At 39.9% G+C, this 19646-nt stretch overlaps 1 protein-coding gene across 1 annotated transcript in view; it reads left to right on the top strand.

Moving 5' to 3' along the window:
• Positions 1-19646, top strand: part of WASHC5 (WASH complex subunit 5) — a 68544-nt gene that overhangs the window by 17388 nt on the left and 31510 nt on the right. The window contains exons 9-17 of the mRNA XM_064384580.1: positions 1443-1614; positions 6227-6354; positions 10526-10655; positions 13069-13181; positions 14987-15153; positions 15231-15306; positions 17198-17308; positions 18030-18170; positions 19208-19288. Of these exons, the coding sequence (XP_064240650.1) occupies positions 1443-1614; positions 6227-6354; positions 10526-10655; positions 13069-13181; positions 14987-15153; positions 15231-15306; positions 17198-17308; positions 18030-18170; positions 19208-19288 (1119 nt within the window). The remainder of the gene's footprint in view (positions 1-1442; positions 1615-6226; positions 6355-10525; positions 10656-13068; positions 13182-14986; positions 15154-15230; positions 15307-17197; positions 17309-18029; positions 18171-19207; positions 19289-19646) is intronic.

Raw genomic sequence — 19646 nt, 5'->3', positions numbered from 1 at the left:
TAATATGTCCTGTCACTGTAATTTAAATTTGTCATTTCTGATGTGCCAAATAAGCAACAAGACTCAAGACATTCATCTTAAAGTTTAAATGCTTATATTCTATCTCTTTTATTCTTACACAAGGCAGAAGGAAACATCCGAGTAAGTAGAGGAATAAAGATAAAATCTTTTTATTGGGGAGCATATTTGATATTTCTAAATGGTTATGTTCCTCATCCTGGCTCAGTTATTGAGTTTCCTGTGTGGATAAAACAATATTGACTCAAAAAATCTTCATCATGTTCTATTCAAATAAATTGAATTCCATAAATAATGCACAAAACAATTTCAATGTTGGCACATCTCCTAGAGCTATATTAGAGAAAGTGGCACTTGTATACTTACCAACATCAGAACATTAATTTTTCATTACTAAAATCCCTTTCTAAAATTGCATTTTCTCATTTGTGACATTTTTAAGAGGTTTCTTGATACCATAGATTTAAACTAACTTGACAAGTTTAGTGATATTTAACATTTGACTTGCTTTAAGTACAGCAGAATGACCAAAATTTCCAAAAAGCTGGTTTGGGAATTCATTTTCGATATACTAAGGTGTATTTTTTGCTAAGCTTTCATAAACCTGTAGAAGAACTCTTAACTTTGAAGTATTTCTGCTCTGTTCTGCCTTCTTTGTCAACAGTATTAGCAAGAACAAGCAATTGAGCTTCTGTCTTTGTTTCTTTTTCATCTAAGTTAAGAATAGAAGAGTTCTTAGGAACTACTTGGTCCAAGTCTTCGTTGGAAATTCGAAGAAACCCATACACAGGGGTTAAGCCCCAAGTCACACCAAAGTTTATCCACAGCCAGAACTAGGAAGTAGTCTCAGAATTCTAAGTCAATTGCTTTTTTTAAATATGTTCAATAAGCCAGTTGTCTTTGAGTCCTGGAACTATAGTCCATATATTATTCATCTTACATAGAAACGTTGTCTTCAAGCCCTAGAACTGTAGTCCATATGTTACTTATATAGAAATTATATGGAAATGTTCATGTTTGAGCCCTATAACTGGAGTCCATATGTCATTCATGTTATATAGAAATGTTGTCTTTGAGCCCTGTAACTGGAGTCCGTATGTCATTCATGTTATATAGAAATGTCATCTTCGAGCCCTATCACTATGGTCTGTATCATTCATGTTATATAAAATGTTGTCTTCGAGCCCTGTAACTGGAGTCCGTATGTCATTCGTGTTATATAGAAATGTTGTCTTCGAGCCCTATCACTATAGTCCATGTCATTCATGTTATATAAAATGTTGTCTTTGAGCCCTATAACTGGAGTCCATATGTCATTCATCTTATATAGAAATGTTACCATTTGTCAGTGGATTCATTTGAATGTGAGTTATTTTCAAGATAAATGACTCTTTAAATGTAATTGAAGTTTTTGATTTTTCCAGGCAAGCAGATATGCTACTGTCAGTGAAAGAGTGCATGCTCAAGTGCAGCAATTTCTAAAAGAAGGTTATTTAAGGGAGGAGATGGTTCTGGACAATATCCCAAGGCTTCTGAACTGCCTGAGAGACTGTAATGTTGCCATCCGATGGCTGATGCTTCATACAGCAGACTCAGGTAATGCACAAAAGGCATGGCCGTTTATATTGCTCCACATCAAGACTCTCAGAATCAGGACCTACTTCACGATGCAGAGTGGTTTAGCAGGGAGAGGGGCCTTGGATGAGAATCAAGTTGCTTTTTAAAGTTAGTCATTTTTGTGTCAACTTGGATAGGCCACTAGCACACCTGAAAAGCTCTCCCCTGTCAGGTACTGTTAGGTGCTAGGGAATAAGAGGACATTTTGCTCTCATGTTCAAGGAACTTGTCACTCATCAGACTGGGGAGATCAAATGTAGACATATGAAAAAATAGAACTGCCCATCTGTGGTAGGCAGAATAATCCCTTCCAGCCCACCCCCAAAGATGTTCATGCCCTAGTTCCTGAACCATTAGATATATTACATGAAAAAGGGGGATTGAGGTTGCCTATTAGCTGACCTTAAAGTAATGAGATGTTTCTGGATTATCCTGGTGGACTCAATGTAATCATAAGGGTCCTTGCTGGGCATGGTGGTTCATACCTCTAATCCCAGCACTTGGGGAGGCCAAGGCAGAAGGATAGCTTGAGCCCAGGAGTTAAGAACCAGCCTGGGTAACATAGTGAGACCCTATCTCTACAAAAAGTAAAAAAATTAACTGAGCATGGTGGCAGGCACCTGTATTCCCAGCTACTTGGGAGGCTGAGGTGGGAAGATCACTTGAGCCTGGGAGGTTGCAGTTACAGTGAGCCAAGATCATGCCACTGCACTGCAGCCTGAGCAACAGAGCGAGATCATGTTTCAAAAAATAATTAAATAAGAGTCCTTTAAAAAGAATTTTTTTTAAATTATTTTTTTAGACAGGATCTCAAGTCCTCCAGGTTTGAGTGCAGTGGCACAATCTCAGCTCATTATAACCTTGATCTCCTGGGTTCGAGTAATACTCCTGCCTCAGCCCCCCAAGCAGCTGGGACTATAGGCGTGTGCCACCACACCTAGTTAACTTTTTTGTATTTTTTGTAGAGACACTATTTCACTATGTTGGCCGGGGTGGTCTCAAACTCCTGAGCCCAAGCAGTCTATCCACCTCAGCCTCTCAAAGTACTAGGATTACAGGCCTGAGCCACCATGCCCAGCATGTAAATAGGAGTCTTTAAGTCAGGAAGAGGGAGGCAGAAGTGTCAGAACCAGAGAGATGCATTGTGACAAAAAACTTTACTGGTCATTGCTGGTGTTAAAGATGGAAGGGGCCACAAGCCAAGGAATACAGGCAGGCAGCCTTTAGTGGCTGAAAACAGCAAGACAACAGATTTTTCCCCTAGAGCCTCCAGAAGGAGCCCAGCCCAGCCAACACCTTGATTTTAGCCCAGTGAGCCCCATCTCAGATTTGTCACTTCTAGGATGATAAGAGAATAATTCTGTGTTGTTTGAAGCCACTGAGTTTATGATACTTGTTAGAGCCGCACTGGGAAACTAATCCAAGGCCCAAGGCAGTAAACAGAGACCAGGTGTGTCAAACAGACAGTTGGTGTGATTTGAGTCCAGAGCAGAGTGGGAAACATAGCTTGGGTTAGGGGAGCAGAGGAGGTCAGGAAAACCCCATGCAGGAATCACGAGCCAACCAGGCCTGTGATGAGGTTTTAAAGTGGAAAGTAGAAGAAATTCTAGACTGCAGAAATGATGGAATAAGTGTTACGATTTTGGAAATAACAGAAAAATGTATGGGCCCACTGAGTTGATGACCTGGCTGGACCAGAGTGCTTATTTAAGGTAGATTGGGGTCTTAGCCTTTTATGGGTCATGGTCTCCGAGACCTTCTATCCATACAGTTTGACCATCAAATTCAGATTGTGAGAAACACCTCAACTTTTGGTTTAATGGTAGAAAAATAAGTTGAACTAACATCTCTGAGCTTGTTCAGGGCTGGCACAGTTTCTTATTCTTAGTAAATGCTAGATCAACACTAATTAACCAATGCATTCCCTCATCCAGGGCTGTATACCCCAACCCCTAAGAGGTTGTCATTCAGCAGGCCTGTGAAGCCCTCTGCTTTTTGTTTTTCACTGAACAAACTTTCCTTGAGGACCAGCTCTGAGACAGGCAGTGCGTACAGCACATCTTTGTTCTTTCAGATAAGACTGTGTCTCTTTAAAAAACTGTGCACACCGGATTCCTTTGTAGCCTCCTTTTGTAACGCAGCCCCTGTCTCACAGCTCTTCCAGCCAAGATGACTTCACAGTCCCTCTAGCTGCCGTCTGTTTCCACTTCCTATGGGTGATCCACAGCGAAAACAGCAGTTGGACTTCCTCATCCTTCATATCTTTGAAAATGTGTGGAGTTTCTCCTCAACCTTCTCTCCAGCTTCTTAAACCTTTATCCTGAGAGCTGCTTTTCAGTTTGTTTCAGATGCTTGTTGGCCTATATCCATTTACAATTCACCCACAGTATGAATACCATGGCTGAAGTTTTTAATCACTGGATCTGTTTTTAATTAGTTGAGTTTATTTTTTACATAAATTCCAGTTCTAATTTGAGGATTTTACTACATTGACTCAGCTTTTAATCTTCTTTACCAAAAGTCTTACATTCACAAGCGTATAAACAACTCAAGTCCTCACTTTATCCTGTCATAAAACCAACTGGGGTTTTCTAGTGACTCAGCCTCGTCTTCGTCTTCTGCGTGACTCTGCCTGACAGCCCTGCCTGTGTTCGGAAAGCCAGTAGTCTCCTGAATTTGCACCCATGCCAGGGCCAACCTTGGCATGCCACAGTTCTGTGGTTTATCTTCAGCCATATTTGTTTTTCATTTTTGTGCCCGGCAATTGACTGATCTGATTGCATTGCACAGGGTCATAGTTTTTTTTTTTTTTTTAGATGGAGTTTCACTCTTATTGCCCAGGCTAGAGTGCAATGGTGCGATCTTGGCTCACTGCAACCTCCGCCTCCCTGGTTCAAGTGATTTTCCTGCCTCAGCTTCCTGAGTAGCTGGGATTATAGGCATGCGCCACTGCGCCCTGCTAATTTTGTATTTTTAGTAGAGATGGGGTTTTTCTCCATGTTGATCAGGCTGGTCTCGAACTCCTGATCTCAGGTTATCTGCCTGCCTCGGCCTCCCAAAATGCTGGGATTACAGGCATGAGCCACACATGCCCAGCCCAGGGTCATTGTTTATCAGAAACAAATGACTGGCCTATCTGATTGTGAGTCACACATAGGAAAAGTAACTGCTTACTTAACTTTTATGGAATTTCAGTCATGCTGCACAGAAAGGCAGGTATATTCTCAGATTGCCTCCTATTGAGTTGCTGGAGGCATTTCCCAGGCATAGGATGCTTGTACAGAACCTTGTGAAGAAACATTCTCTTAGGAAATATTGGATGAGAAAGGCTGGCTGGCTACTGAAGTTTGACCTGAAAATTCTGATGATTCTGCAGTTCTCTGGGTATGAATCCTCAAAGGTCAGATCTGAAAGACCTGGTCAGGCCCTGGGAACACAAGAAGCTCCTGGTTTATACGAAGTAGCTAAATGTTAAAGCACATTGAGGAATATGGAGTGTTTGTCCAACAACTGGGTACTTACATTCTCTATGCAAATAAGAAAGCAGATTAAAATCAGAAGGTTTCTTGTTGAATTAAAATTAATATAAAGACAAGTGGAACTCCTGAGTTTGATTTGTGTTTAATTAGGTCAATATGGAGCTGAAAATTTTCTCTTTGTGTAATCATTGTCACCAATTCCAATATATTTCTTCCCAGATAGTTCTGGAGAATTCATGAAAAATCAGAACTCTGCAGCTTCCCTTGAAAACTGAGCCTCTTTTCCAGGTTGTCATGAGTCTCCCTTCCTGATGGAGTAACTTAGAAATCAGCATATAAAATGACCTTCCACAGGCTATATCATAGCTAAAGCACCAAAACCACCCATGACATATACAACATTGTTGTTCTGTACCTGCCAGACATCTGAGATGTTGACAGCAGGAGGACTAGGAAGGCAGGAGACTCAGCTTCCTTCAGTTTTTATTGGGGGCTTCTCACCTAGGTAGCCTCTGCCCAGCATGTACCAAAATTCCAGACTTCCAGAAGGAAAGCATTGTTTGTATAGACAGTTAAGGCTTAGTGAGCTGATCTTGTGAATTCTCAAAATGATGGCAGCTCTACATGAAATTCAAGTTCCCAGATGCCAACCAAGAGCCAGCCTTGCAAACAGGCCTCTCTAGGGATAGCAGACTGCAACTGAATAGCAGGAATCAATGCCTAAAGCAAAAGCAACTCCAAACAGACAGGACATGAGGAAGCCACCCACCTCTGAAGTGGTACGAGAAGACTGCCCCCACTCATTTTGGGCAGTTGCTATAAACAAACTGCAGAAAACTCACAGAATTTGGAAACACCGTTTTGCAGCTTCTTTTTTTTTTTCATTTAACAATCTTTCAAGGATGATACTCCATGTCAGATTCAATTGTCATTTAACAGTTTAATTGTACTCCATTGCATAGATGTACTATATTTCACTATCTTATTGATGTACATTTTGCTTATTACTTTTTAAATGCTTAAAATGAAGGAAAGTATTTTAAGAATTTATCTTATTTTTATAGATATTTTCTACACATTTTGTAAGCAGGTAACACTTTTCCTTTTTCTAGCCTGTGACCCAAACAACAAACGCCTTCGTCAAATCAAGGACCAGATTCTAACAGACTCTCGGTACAATCCCAGGATCCTCTTCCAGTTGCTATTGGATACTGCACAATTTGAGTTTATACTCAAAGAGGTAAAAATATTTGAATTAATATCACCACAGTCTTAGCTTTTTTATGCTTAAAAATATTTTTTAAAAAAGACTAGGATTGCTTGCTCCATCTCTGATTCAAGGTACAGATTTCAGCTGTTGAGATAGTTCTTATAGTAAAAGGATAGATATAAACATTTAACAAGCATGTAATACCTCCTTTCACTGGGGGTACAGTGATGGGGAAAGGTACATGAGATCATAGAGGTTATAGCCTAAGGAGGAATATAAACATTAATCAAAGACTCATACTAGGCCAGCTGCAGTGGCTCAGCCTGTAATCCCACAACTTTGTGAGGCCAAGGCAGGCACATCACCTGAGGTCAGGAGTTCCAGACCAGCCTGGCCAACATGTGAAAACCTCATCTCCACTAAAAATACAAAAATTAGCTGGGTGTGGTGGCGCACGCCTGTAGTCTCAGCTACTGGGGAGGCTGAGGCATGAGAATCGCTTGAACCAGGGAGGCAGAGGTTATGGTGAGCCAAGGTCTCACCACTGCACTCCAGCCTGGGCAATAGAGTGAGACCCTCTCTCAAAAAAAAGAATCACACTAATAAAAATGTAAATACAGACTCAGATATTTGCTTTGAAGGAAAGGAATATAGTTCTCCAAGTACCTAAAATAAAGTATCCTGTTGCAGCCTGGGAGACTTCCATGAGAATAAAAGCAAGAGCTTCTGAAAGGACCTGGAGAAGGGGTCTGTGAGTGTTAGCTAAACAAAGGTAGGGATTCCAGTCAGAAGAACATTCCAGTGAGAAGAAGAATATCAAGTCTTCTTGGGTGAGGAGGAGCATAAACAATTCAAAGACCTGAAAGACCTGGGTGGCTGGAGGGGAGAGAGGGAGAGAAAGGTAGTGTGAAAGGAGGCTGAAAGGTAGGCAGGAGCCAGCCCATACTAGGCCTTGTAGGACTTTGATCTTTATGGTAAGAACTGTGAGAGCCTACCGGAAAGGGATTAAGTGGGATGGGTAATTTGCATTTTTACAAGGTCATCTTGAGGACTTTAAGGCATCTGAGTTCACTGAAGGAAATGCTGAGGTTAGTCTTACCTCCAAAGAAGCTTATATGTGCATAATAAAAATGATAGGTACCTGGGACTACCCAGGTCTTATAACCAGTAACCCTGGGGGTTTGGATCAGGTGGGCCAGGAATAGATCGGATATTTACACCCGTTCAGAACAGATCCTCCTTTTGTTTCAGTTTCGTTAGTGGAATACTAGAGTTTATCTTCTAGGTGTCTGAAGACACTATATTCCCCATTAAGTAGCTCAGAAAAAGTAGATGCTAACTGCTAACATAATGATAATGCCTGTGCTGAGTGTTTTCAGTGATTTGTCTGGGTATTATTTTATCAAATCAGGTAAATGCTGCTCCTTTTTGATCTATTAATAATTTTAATGATTTCCCTCTGAATAGCAAATAGTTATTGAGTATCTACCCTGTTCTTTGCTAGGTACTGGAAATTTAAATATGAACAAAGTGTCCCTATCATGTAGGAGCTGTCAGTATCTTAGGGGAAGAAAGATTAAGCCAAGATGAGAAACCAGGAAAGATCCAAGAACAGGAACCAAGTCAAAGCAAAAAGTGGCCTTTCAAAGGCAAGTGATAAAAATACCCCCAGGGAAGAAATGCCTAGTCAGGCTGCAGTGGCTCACACCTGTAATCCCAGCACTTTGGGAGGCCAAGGCGGGTGGATCACCTGAGGTCAGGAGATCAAGACCAGTCTGACCAACATAGGGAAAGCCCAACTCAACTAAAACTACAAAAATTAGCTGGGCACAGTGTGCATGCCTGTAATCCAAGCTCCTCAGGAGGCTGAGGCAGGAGAATTGCTTGAACCCGGGAGGCAGAGGTTGTAGTGAGCTGAGATTGCGCCACCACACTCTAGCCTGGGTGACAGAGCAATACTCCATCTCAAAAAAAAAAAAAAGGAAGAAATACCCTGAGGCCAGTTAGAATCATGATCTGGAGCCCCAGGGACCCAACAGTTCTATAGATAATACATAGTTCAGCATTGTCTGACTGACCAGACAATGATAAGTCTGTTCTAATGTTAAGTCTGTTCTCTAGAATCTATTGAAACCAAATGGACAGCTTCCTTCTGTCTATTCAGGTAGACAGGAAACAAGACAGCATAAAGGAGTACAAAATCATTAAAGGTCTTTGGGAAAGCTCTGGTAAAAAGAAAAAATATATACTTAATAAAAATTGAGCAAAGAAATGACAGATATGAATTTCTGACATTTCAGCGTTTTTTGTTTGTTTGTTTTGTTTTGTTTTGTTTTGAGATGGAGTCTCGCTCTCTCACCCGGGCTGGAGTGCAGTGGTGTGATTTTTACTCACTGCAGCCTCGCCTCCCAGGTTTAAATGATTCTCCTGCCTCAGCCTCCTGAGTAGCTGGGATTACAGGCGCCTGTCACCACGCCTGGCTAATTTTTGTAGAGACAGGATTTCACCATGTTGGCCAGGCTGGTCTTGAACTCCTGACCTCCTGTGATCCACCCATCTTGGCCTCCCAAAGTGCTGGGGTTGCAGGAACAAGCCACCGTGCCTGGCCTTCAGCTTGGTTCTTTAACCCATGCTTCCTCTCTCTTCTACTTCCCATCCTGCACTGTTTATAGAATCACTTTCTGACTCCTATAGACACAGTAATTGGACCTGTGTTTCTTCTAATCTTTATATGACAGTACATTTCCTAATTCAGGAACGATCCCCTATCCCAAATTCCATCCCGTAAGATATGAAACCTGCGAGTTCACGTGCATGCATGTTGGGAGGGGCTGGATGCCATGTAGTCTCTTACGAAGGCCTCAGGGTGCTATTTATGTCATTGCTTTGCCCTTGTCAAATGGCATTGATTGATCTGAGGCACTCAGAAAGTTAGGGTAGACTCTATAAATAATTCCATTATTCCTCATCCTCTTCCTCATTATCTTATTGATTAGTCATTTTCTAGATCACTCAGATTCTTCCTCCACAGGCCCCCGCAAAATTCCACAGAGCCCTGATTCTCCACCTGCAGATGGAGTCTCCCTAGCCCATCACTCAGCTTTTCAAAATTCATTATGATGCTGGCAAGTGAGGAATTTCTTAAGCAAGGAATCAGTGTTTCATGCCTGTTTACCTTGTTAAGAGCCCAGTGTAATGAACCATCTACTCTTGTCTGAGATGGTGTGTCCTTTAGTGAGAAATAAATATGTTTTTAAATTTTGTTTCAGGTAAAAAAAAAAAAAAAAGCCCAGCCCTGAGTTACACCCTTTTCTTCTCTGCCCAAGACTTTGTAGCATTTAAATTTTATGAAGGAGTGAATTAAACAGAATTAAGGTAGTACATTAGCTCGTGCCTGTAATCCCAACACTGTGGGAGACCAAGGAGGGAGGATCACTTGAGACCAAGAGTTTGAGAGCAGCCTGGGCAACATAGCAAGACCCCCATCCCTGCAAAAAATAATAAGAAGAAGAAAATTACCCAGGCGTAGTGGTGCATGCCCACAGCCCTAGCTACTTGAGGGGCTAAGGCAGGAGGATCACTTGAGCCCGGGAGTTCAAGGTTGAGTGAGCCATGATCATCCCACTGTACCCTGGCCTGGGCAACAGAGTGAGACCCCGTAGCTAAAAATAAATAAATAAATACAAAGAAACAGAATTACTTGTATAATAAATAAATAAAAATAAACAGAATGAAACTTATGATAAAACGAAGAACTTTTGTAGGTAATTTAGTTCATTCCCCAGTCATCGGAGAAGGTAATACGCAAACTGTCCCTGACTATTTAAGTTAGAACTGCAGACATTGTTGTCTAGAAAGAACCACAGAGCACTAGTCACAAATTTAATCTCACATTAAAAATGCTGATTTCTGGCCCTATTCGAGACCACCTGAACCAGAAGCTTTAGGGGTGGGCCTTGGGATTCTGAAACTTTAAAGCCCTCCTGGTGGTGCTTATGTGCAGTTGGTGTGAGAACTACTGTTTTGGAGGTGATCTGGCTTTGTCCCTGAATTTCTACAAGGAGATGACATCAGGGTCAATATTAATTTGTAGTGCAGCTTCTTATTTAAAATTTAAATTGGGTTTCCTCAAGCTCTCTTCATAAGCTGCCTAGTCTGGATTTTCTCTTAAGTAAATACATCTTTTTTGTCACTTCAACAGATGTTCAAGCAAATGCTTTCAGAAAAGCAAACCAAATGGGAACATTACAAAAAAGAGGGTTCAGAGCGAATGACTGAGCTTGCTGATGTCTTTTCAGGAGTGAAACCCCTAACGAGAGTGGAGAAAAATGGTAATTGCTGAAAAGGAAATACTGGTGTGTTTGAAATGTAGGCACAGGTTATTTGAAACCTTGGAAAAGGCTTTATGTTCTCATTATTGTATCCTATGATACTCCCTCTTTAGTGTTGCTAATAAAGATCTGAAGGTTAGTTTTGGCTGCTCCTAGCTTTCTGCTCTCCTGGGCAATGTTCATGTCCATTCTAGAGTTCAGGTTTTATATCTTTCTTTGAAATGTGAGATTAGGCTAAACCAGGGGTTTTGGTAACTCCAGTTCATAGACAAGTTTAGAGAGTCATAGTTGGCCTCCACTTCCATGGTATGAAAAACTAATGAGTCAGTTTAGGTGCATTTGGGGAAAGGGGGGAAAGGATCTGAAACTCTCATGATCTTCTCAAGGATAAATCACCCACGAATGTCAGTAGTCTACTAACATAGATGATATCTAAAATTCTTCTGATCTTTCTCCGTTCTTGTTCACCAATGCACCTGCTATCTAGTGGCAGAAGAGGGGACTGCAGACTATTTTTGGAAAAAAACACAGCCCAAGTTTTACTTTAATGATTTTGATTCTACTTCTAGGAAATTTTATTTTTAGGAAAATTCTGGCACCATTTCAAATTTTTATAAATAAGAAATTTTCTAACTGCTCCCCAAAAGCTTTCTGAAGTTTTTCAGAAAAATGAATAGTGACAAACTATTTTTTTAATGCTTAATTTTGTTTTAACTATCTGATCGATTTCTGATGAAGTTAATTATACTATAGAATTGCTTGGTAGTGTAGCTTCTTGTTTAAAAACTTTATTATTTTTAATCAGTCTGAGCTTGTGATTACTGTATTTTGGCTTTTGTTTATTTCTTTGATGCTGAGTGCTTGGTCAAAAATACATTTCCAAATTGTATTATTGTTCCTATAGGGAAAAATCAGCCAATGTATAATGATGTAATATGAAGTGGAAACATGTTTTGCAGGTCACCATATTGTGATATGAAACCTGAAGTCTAGAATGAATATTATGGTTATCATATTGTGACCTGCAAAACAATCACGTGTAACAATCTGACCCGGTTAGCTGTCTAGAATCAGAACATTCATCTCTGTGATTGTTTCTTTTAGGCCCTTACAAATACCAACATTGTTTCAGAGATGAAATAACAATTTTACATTTTTTTCGGACTGTATAGTTTATTACAGCTTAGAACATACTTTCACAAATTTTTCTCATTTGATCTTTACAACCCTATAAGATACACATCTTAATCTTTATTTTATATAAGGAAACTGAGGCTTAAAAACGTAATCATTTGCCAAAGGTACGAAGGTAGAGAGCCAGGGTCTCACTCATCTCAGACCTGAAATGTCATGCTCTTTCTACTCCAATCGCTGCCCCTCAGCCCTACAAAAATCTACAAAATTTTGAGTGTTCGTCATGCCAATTCTTGAAATAACTTAGATTATAAGTCATTAAGTCTTTTAATAACGTGAAACCACCCCACTGATAAAAAAACAAAAAACAAAAACTAGAATACCAACTTGGTGAGGTAAAGAGCACAGTTTTTGAACCTGGACAGACAGTTGTTAAGTCCTGGCTCTGCCATTTAGTAACCATGTGACCCTGCATAGTATTTTCAGTTTCTCTGAGCATCAGCCTCTTTATCTGGGAAATAGCTAACAATTTCCACCTCCCTATATTGCTGTGAAGATTAAATACTTAGAACTTTGTCTGACACACTGAGGGTACTTAGAGCATGTGGACACCCTTCTCTTTCTCCACTGTATGAAATGTCTGCTGGTTCATAAATGCAAATGGCACCCCCTGAACTGTTCAGACATCCCTGTGACTCACCAGTCACGCCTAACACTTTTGTCATATTGGTCTCTTCTTTCCCCTCCAAGATAGGCTCTTTTTTGTTTTGATTATCAGACCGAATTCTGATGAAGTTAATTATACTGTAGAATTGCTGTAGATGTGCTGTAGATGTTCTGTAGACATCTGCCCTGATGTCTCTGCCTGTGTCTGCCTTTCATCTAGATACAGTATACCCTTCTTCATCTCTCTAATGATCCAGATCTTTACCTATACTCTATTCTCCAGAAAACTCCCCCTGGGAACTAGGGACACCCTTCAGTTCTTTTCTGACCCTTCTCCACTGCCACTACCACCTTCGCACTTACCCTTGATAGCATCTACTTGGGCCTGTAGTATTTGTCTGCCAAGTGTTATAGACTAAGCTGTTTATGTAGAAAGTTTATTCTACGATGTTGCATGCTCCAGGCAATTCTGTCGTTTGGAAAATTCCTAGTGTTAGGCCCATGGTAAAAGCTCTGAAGAAGTGAATTTGTAAAAGATTATATAATTCAATTCAAAGCCACAGCTACAGGAATTCAAGGATTTAAGTAATCTTTTATTATTTCTGTATTCTAGAAAATCTTCAAGCTTGGTTCAGAGAGATCTCAAAACAAATATTGTCTTTGAATTATGATGATTCTACTGCTGCAGGCAGAAAAACCGTGCAACTGATACAAGCTTTGGAGGAGGTAAGGAAAGTTTTAAAATGAAGATTCTTAGATTATGAATCATACCTTATGACCCACCCAGCAGTGTGTTCTGTAAATATATCTAAGAGACTATTTCATCAGAAATAAAAGCAATATTAATTAATATGTTTCCTGTAACACTTAGTGTCCTAAATTTGGGGAAATAAATGACCAGTATGAAGAGAATGGTAGCAAAAATTACAATATTTTGACTTGAAGAAACATGTAATCTTAGAAACATAATTATAAAAATGATATAGAAACATTGGGCAAATTGTGATAAGGGGATAAAAGCAAAACCAAAATTGCATGTGTATATCATTTTTAGGGTTGCAAAAAAGTGTGTGCCTTGGGGAAAAAAACACACAAAAATGAAAATAATTATATAATGATCATGTCTACAATGGTATATTTTCTTTTCTGAAAAAAGTTTGTTTTTCTGTCAACTAAAAATGATTGTACCAAAAAAATTATACCTCATTACTCTTGAATTTTGTGTATTTAACTAGATTTTAAATGGTAACTAAAAGCATCAGAAAAATAACCATAAACTTTTTTTTTTTTTTTTTTTTTTTGGTGAGATGGAGTCTTGCTTGCTCTGTTGCCCAGGCTGGAATGCAGTGGTGTGATCTCAGCTCACTGCAGCCTCCACCTCCTGGGTTCCAGTGATTCTCCTGCCTCAGCCTCCAGGGTACCTGGGACTACAGGCACCCGGCACCACGCCCAGCTAATTTTGTATTTTTAGTAGAGATGGGGTTTCACCATGTTGGCCAGGCTGTTCTCGAACTCCGGACCTCAAGTGATCCACCCACCTTGGCCTCCCAAAGTGCTGGGATTACAGGCATGAGCTACTGCGTGCCCAGACAACTCTATTATTTAAAACATAATTTTTACTCATAATCTATAACCCTATCCAAATGGTATGAATATATATTTTTAGAAATATAATTAATGCTTTTTTCCCTTGGAAGATTTTCTTACAGGCTTTTTCTTAGTTCTGCAAGATTTTTAGGATGGTCACTATAAACAGCAACACAGTAAAATATTCCTATCAAAGTTTCTTATTCCAGAATAATTGCACACTTGTATTATTTCTACTTTGCTTGTTTTGGATTTATTTTAGTCTACAATACAATTATAAATAACTTTGTAAATCTCAAATGTTTTTTATCATTTGCCTTATTTATTTTGGCATATAACCCAGGCATCTTGAGTTAAATACATTAAAATTTCAAGACATTGTAGAACCATTATTTTGTTTTAAAAGTTCATCAAAAGAACTTAATAATATACAAGTGCCAACACACTGGTTATGATATACAGAATAACAAGCAGTGGAACATTTTCTTTTTTTTTTTTTTGAGACGGAGTTTTGCTCTTGTTTACCCAGGCTGGAGTGCAATGGTGCGATCTCGGCTCACTGCAACCTTCGCCTCCTGGGTTCAGGCAATTCTCCTGCCTCAGCCTCTTGATTAGCTGGGATTACAGGCACGTGCCACCATGCCCAGCTAATTTTTTGTATTTTTAGTAGAGACAGGGTTTCACCATGTTGACCAGGATGGTCTCGATCTCTTGACCTCGTGATCCACCCGCCTCGGCCTCCCAATGGAACACTTTCTAATCCTAGAAACTTGCGCATTTTTTAAATAGCTTGGCTAACATATTTCTGAAATTATAATTTGAAATAAAAATTTTATCAAGAACTTGTCAGAAGTAGTGTACTTTATTTGAAGTGTTTTCAAGAACAAATGAGCACCATAGAGTCCATTCAGGATTTTTAAATGAAGTATATTTCTGTAACACAGGTTCAAGAATTCCACCAATTGGAATCAAATCTGCAAGTATGTCAGTTTCTTGCCGATACTCGAAAGTTTCTTCATCAAATGATCAGAACTATTAACATTAAAGAGGAGGTTCTGATCACAATGCAGATCGTTGGGGACCTTTCTTTTGCTTGGCAGTTGATTGACAGGTAATGTAGACAGCCTGACATTTGCCCTTGATGGAAGGCCCTGGGAGCATCATCTTACCATTTCTCTGTTTTTACAGTTTCACATCCATCATGCAAGAAAGCATAAGGGTAAATCCATCCATGGTTACTAAACTCAGAGCTACCTTCCTAAAGGTAAGCAAAAACAATGAGATTCTCTGTTACTAGGAAAGAGTTGGCCTTCATTCATACCTCATTCATTAATTCAGCCCAGGATTTTATCCTTTTAGGAAGGTAAATAATTTTAGTATTTTTATAGACTGAAATTGTTAGCAATTTTTCCATCAGAGCATAGTATCAAAGATGCTAGAAATATTTAAAGTTTGAATTAATAATGTAAGTTGGAGTGTCTTCAGGAATACTATTTTTAGGTGAAGAATAGATTTTTTTTTTTTAAGTTTTATCTGTGTACTAAAAATGCAAGACCATTGTGTCCTTTATTCCCTAGGCATGAATTAAGCTATTTTACTTATTCATTCCAAAAATTCTTACTGAGCCTCTTGCTACAAACTAGTATTAATATCTACAATAACAGTTAGAGAATAGTGGTGAATAACAGGCACAAAACATGCTCTCATGGTAATTTCAGTTCATGGTAAATGAACAAAGAATCTACTCAATGTCTTCTTCCTCTTTTTTTTTTTTGAGATGGAATCTCCCTTTGTTGCCCAGGCTGGATTACAGTGGCATAATCTTGGCTCACTGCAACCTCCGCCTCCCAGGTTCAGGCAATTCTCCTGCCTCAGCCTCCTGAGTAGCTGAAATTACAGGCATTCACCACCACGCCCAGCTAATTTTTACTATTTTTAGTAAAGACTGGGTTTTACCATGTTGGTCAGGCTTGTCTCAAACTCCTGACCTCAAATCATCCTCCTGCCTCGGCCTCCCGAAGTGATGGGATTGCAGGTGAGAGCTACCACGCCTGGCCTACTCAGTGTCTTCTGACAGAGCTACCATGTACCGTATATATCAATTCTGAAATGCGCCTTTTTTTGGGGGAGTTGGGGGTGGGGGGGATGGGTTTTCACTGTGTTGCCCAGGGTGTTCTCAAACTCCCAGGCTCAAGTGATCCTCCTGCCATAGCCTCCCAAGTAGCTTTAATTATAGGTGTGCACCACTGCACCTGGCTACTACACTGTTTTTCATATGTTAACATTTGTGTAACTGGGGACGGGTTTTACAATTGATGGTATATCATAGTTTAGTTGTCAGCATTTTGTTTTTTTCTGAGTGGCGCAGAAAATAATGGCACTTCTTAGACTTGACGGCATTATTAGATTGGACAGATTCAGTAGTGCATCAATCAGAATGTCTTGATTTCCACACAGGAGTGGCTGTCCTTTGTGGCACAGTGGCTGTGAAACTTGAGCATGCATCAGAATCACCTGCAGGGCTGGCTGTAACACATGCTGGGCCCCACCGCCAGGGCATCTGACTACGTAATTGTGGAGTGGGGCCCAATAATTTGCATGTCTAACAAGTTCTCAGGTCATGCAAAAGCTACTGGTCCAGGGAGCACAGTTTAAGAACCACTGCCAGCCAGGCATGGTGGGCTACGCCTGTAATTCCAGCACTTTGGGAGGCGAAGGCGGTCACGAGGTCAGGAGTTTGAGACCAGCCTTACCAACATGGTCTCCACTAAAAATACAAAAATTAGCTGGTTGTGGTGGTGCGCACCTGTAGTCCCAGCTACTCAGGAGGCTGAGGCAGGAGAAACTCTTGAACATAGGAGGTGCAGGTTGCAGTGAGCCAAGATTGCACCACTGCACTTCAGCCTGGGCGGGAGACAGGGCAAGACTCCATCTCAAATAAATAAATAAATAAATAACCACTGCCATCACAGTTTAACTAGATATTCAAAAAGTGTATTGTCAGAAACTATTAATGATATGGATGAGATTTGGTGGTTGTTGCCCTCTGTTGGGTAAAGCTCAAATGTTTTGTGGTATGTTACATTTTCTGGAAAGAAAGATTTCAAGGACTCTTTCTGAAACAGAGAAACAGATATACCTTATTTTTCTTCCAGCTTGCCTCTGCCCTCGATCTGCCCCTTCTTCGTATTAATCAGGCAAATAGCCCTGATCTGCTCAGCGTGTCGCAGTACTATTCTGGAGAGTTGGTATCCTATGTGAGAAAAGTAAGAAATGTATCAGGGTGATGTTTACTCTTACCAGATAACTGTTGTTTTAAATACGAAAGTATGCTTAGTCCCCCAAAAGTACATTCATGTCTCTTTTCCTGTTTAGAATTTGATTCCAGAAATTTGCAACACCTAAAAATAAACTTATTCTTATTGCTACTGTGGATGTACAGCTGTTTTTACTTGCCAGGAACTTTTATTTCTGTTTTAAATGTTGGTGGTATTCACCTCTATTTTGTAGATGTAGAAGCAGAAATTATAATAGTTTCTTCTAAATCACAGAGCCACATCTAGATCCAACATCTCCTGGTCAGAGCACAATTCAGGTTTTCATGGGAATTTTGATCCTCATTTTAATAACTTCTTATAGAACATGGAGCCAGACAGGCCTGAATTCAAAATTTACCGGCATCACACACTAGCTGAGTCCTCTATAGTGATGTCACTTAACATTTTTGAACCTCGATCTTTTTAAGATCTGTAACATGGAAATGATACAGTCTTTTGCAGCATTTTAGAATTAGCTTTATATTCTGTAAGCAACTAACGTTTAAAGGAATGGAGCCCTGTGCCTGCTAGCAGTTATTAAAACAGCTCTTTTAAGTTTTTCAGCATCCCCTTTACAGACAAATGGCTGTTTACTGTCATCCTAATATTTGTCAGCCAAGAAAAGTAAAATGGGTATTCATTGCATTTCCTCATTTCCTTTTCATTGAAGGTTTTGCAGATCATCCCAGAAAGCATGTTTACATCTCTTCTAAAGATCATAAAGCTTCAGACCCACGATATTGTTGAAGTGCCTACCCGCTTGGACAAAGACAAGCTGAGGGACTATGCCCAGCTGGGCCCACGATACGAGGTGCGATGTCCCTCTGACTTCTGCCTTTTCATATTAAAAACTAACAGTCATGAAATATCACAGGCCTGTGTCACCTGCCATATGCTGGGGACCCACCAGACTAATTCTGACTTGTTTTCTCACATTCGCAATGATAAACATGGTTTACGATTTTAGTAGAATCATACCTTTTATTCTTGATATTTTCCTGGTGTCATTTAAGGCCTTGTTTGCCTCAGTATGCTTAGGGGAAATGGAGCTCACTCAGCTGGTCACTTTTTTCTAGAATAGTCTTGGTAAAGCAGCCCTTGTTCTCTTTGAACTAGATTACCTGACTTTTCATATTCGTGTTCCTGCTTTTTGAGCAGCTCAAAATAATCTATATTCTGTTAACTGTTTCCTGTGGGTGGAAAGCTCATTCAATAATAGTTCAGCAGCCTCAGAGGTTATTCTCACCAAACACCTCTGGTTTTTTTCTCCCCGAGCTTATAATTTAAAGACATCAAAAGTAAAATCAAGTGAAAACAGGAAATATAATGTACAGTGTTAATTTCCCATTCTGACACAAGTTCAAGAAATACGTCAGGGACTTAGATTATCAAACTTGATATTTCCACATTTTTTCTGATTGAACAATATAGCTAGCACCTGTCTACCATATCAATATCTGCTGGTGTAGCTTGCAAATAATGGGGAGGGTAGTGAAGGGGAGGTTGCCTTCTCAATCTCATAGTCTTTTCTAGCCGGAAGGGCCGATCTAGATCATTGAATTCTGCCTTAAATTTTAGACATGCAAAAATGAAGCCTAAAGAAGAAATGCTGTGTCAAATGTGAAAGAATGAACTGATGTCTTCTGACTCAGATACCCAATATGTCTAACAGTGGGCATAAAAGCCACATTTCTGTCCAGAACATGTGGCACAGGTATCCTAAAGCTACAAGTTCATTTCCTGTTATCTTTGCCCATTCCAGGACTATTAGCCAATGATTTCTGATTTCCCAGAAGTGATGGGTCTTTTATCTGAAGTACTTTTCATACTTCTTTTTCTTTGTTAAAGGTTGCCAAGCTTACTCATGCGATTTCCATTTTTACTGAAGGCATCTTAATGATGAAAACGACTTTGGTTGGCATCATCAAGGTAACAGTTTTGTTAGTCAGTGTGGCCTCGTACCATGACTCTGTTTGAATTTTTGTGGTAATTATCATGTGTGGAAAAGGGAGTGACATCATCTTGCTATTTCACATTCCAATTTTGGTCTTCATTTTATTCATTTATTTTATTTATTTTATTTTTTGAGACAGAGTTCTCTGTTGCCCAGGCTGGAGTGCAGTGATGCAATCTCAGCTTACTGCAACCTCCATCTCCCGGGTTCAAATGATTCTCATGCCTCAGCCTCCCAAGTAGCTGGTACTACAGGCACTCGACACCACACCTGGCTAATTTTTGTATTTTTAGTAGAGACAGGTTTCACCATGTTGGCCAGGCTGGTCTCAAA

Source organism: Aotus nancymaae, unplaced genomic scaffold (genome assembly GCF_030222135.1).
Source record: "Aotus nancymaae isolate 86718 unplaced genomic scaffold, 86718_ANA_hifiasm-v0.15.2.pri h1tg000036l, whole genome shotgun sequence".
Taxonomy (NCBI): domain Eukaryota; kingdom Metazoa; phylum Chordata; class Mammalia; order Primates; family Aotidae; genus Aotus; species Aotus nancymaae.
This window is presented reverse-complemented; position numbering and strand designations above follow the sequence as displayed.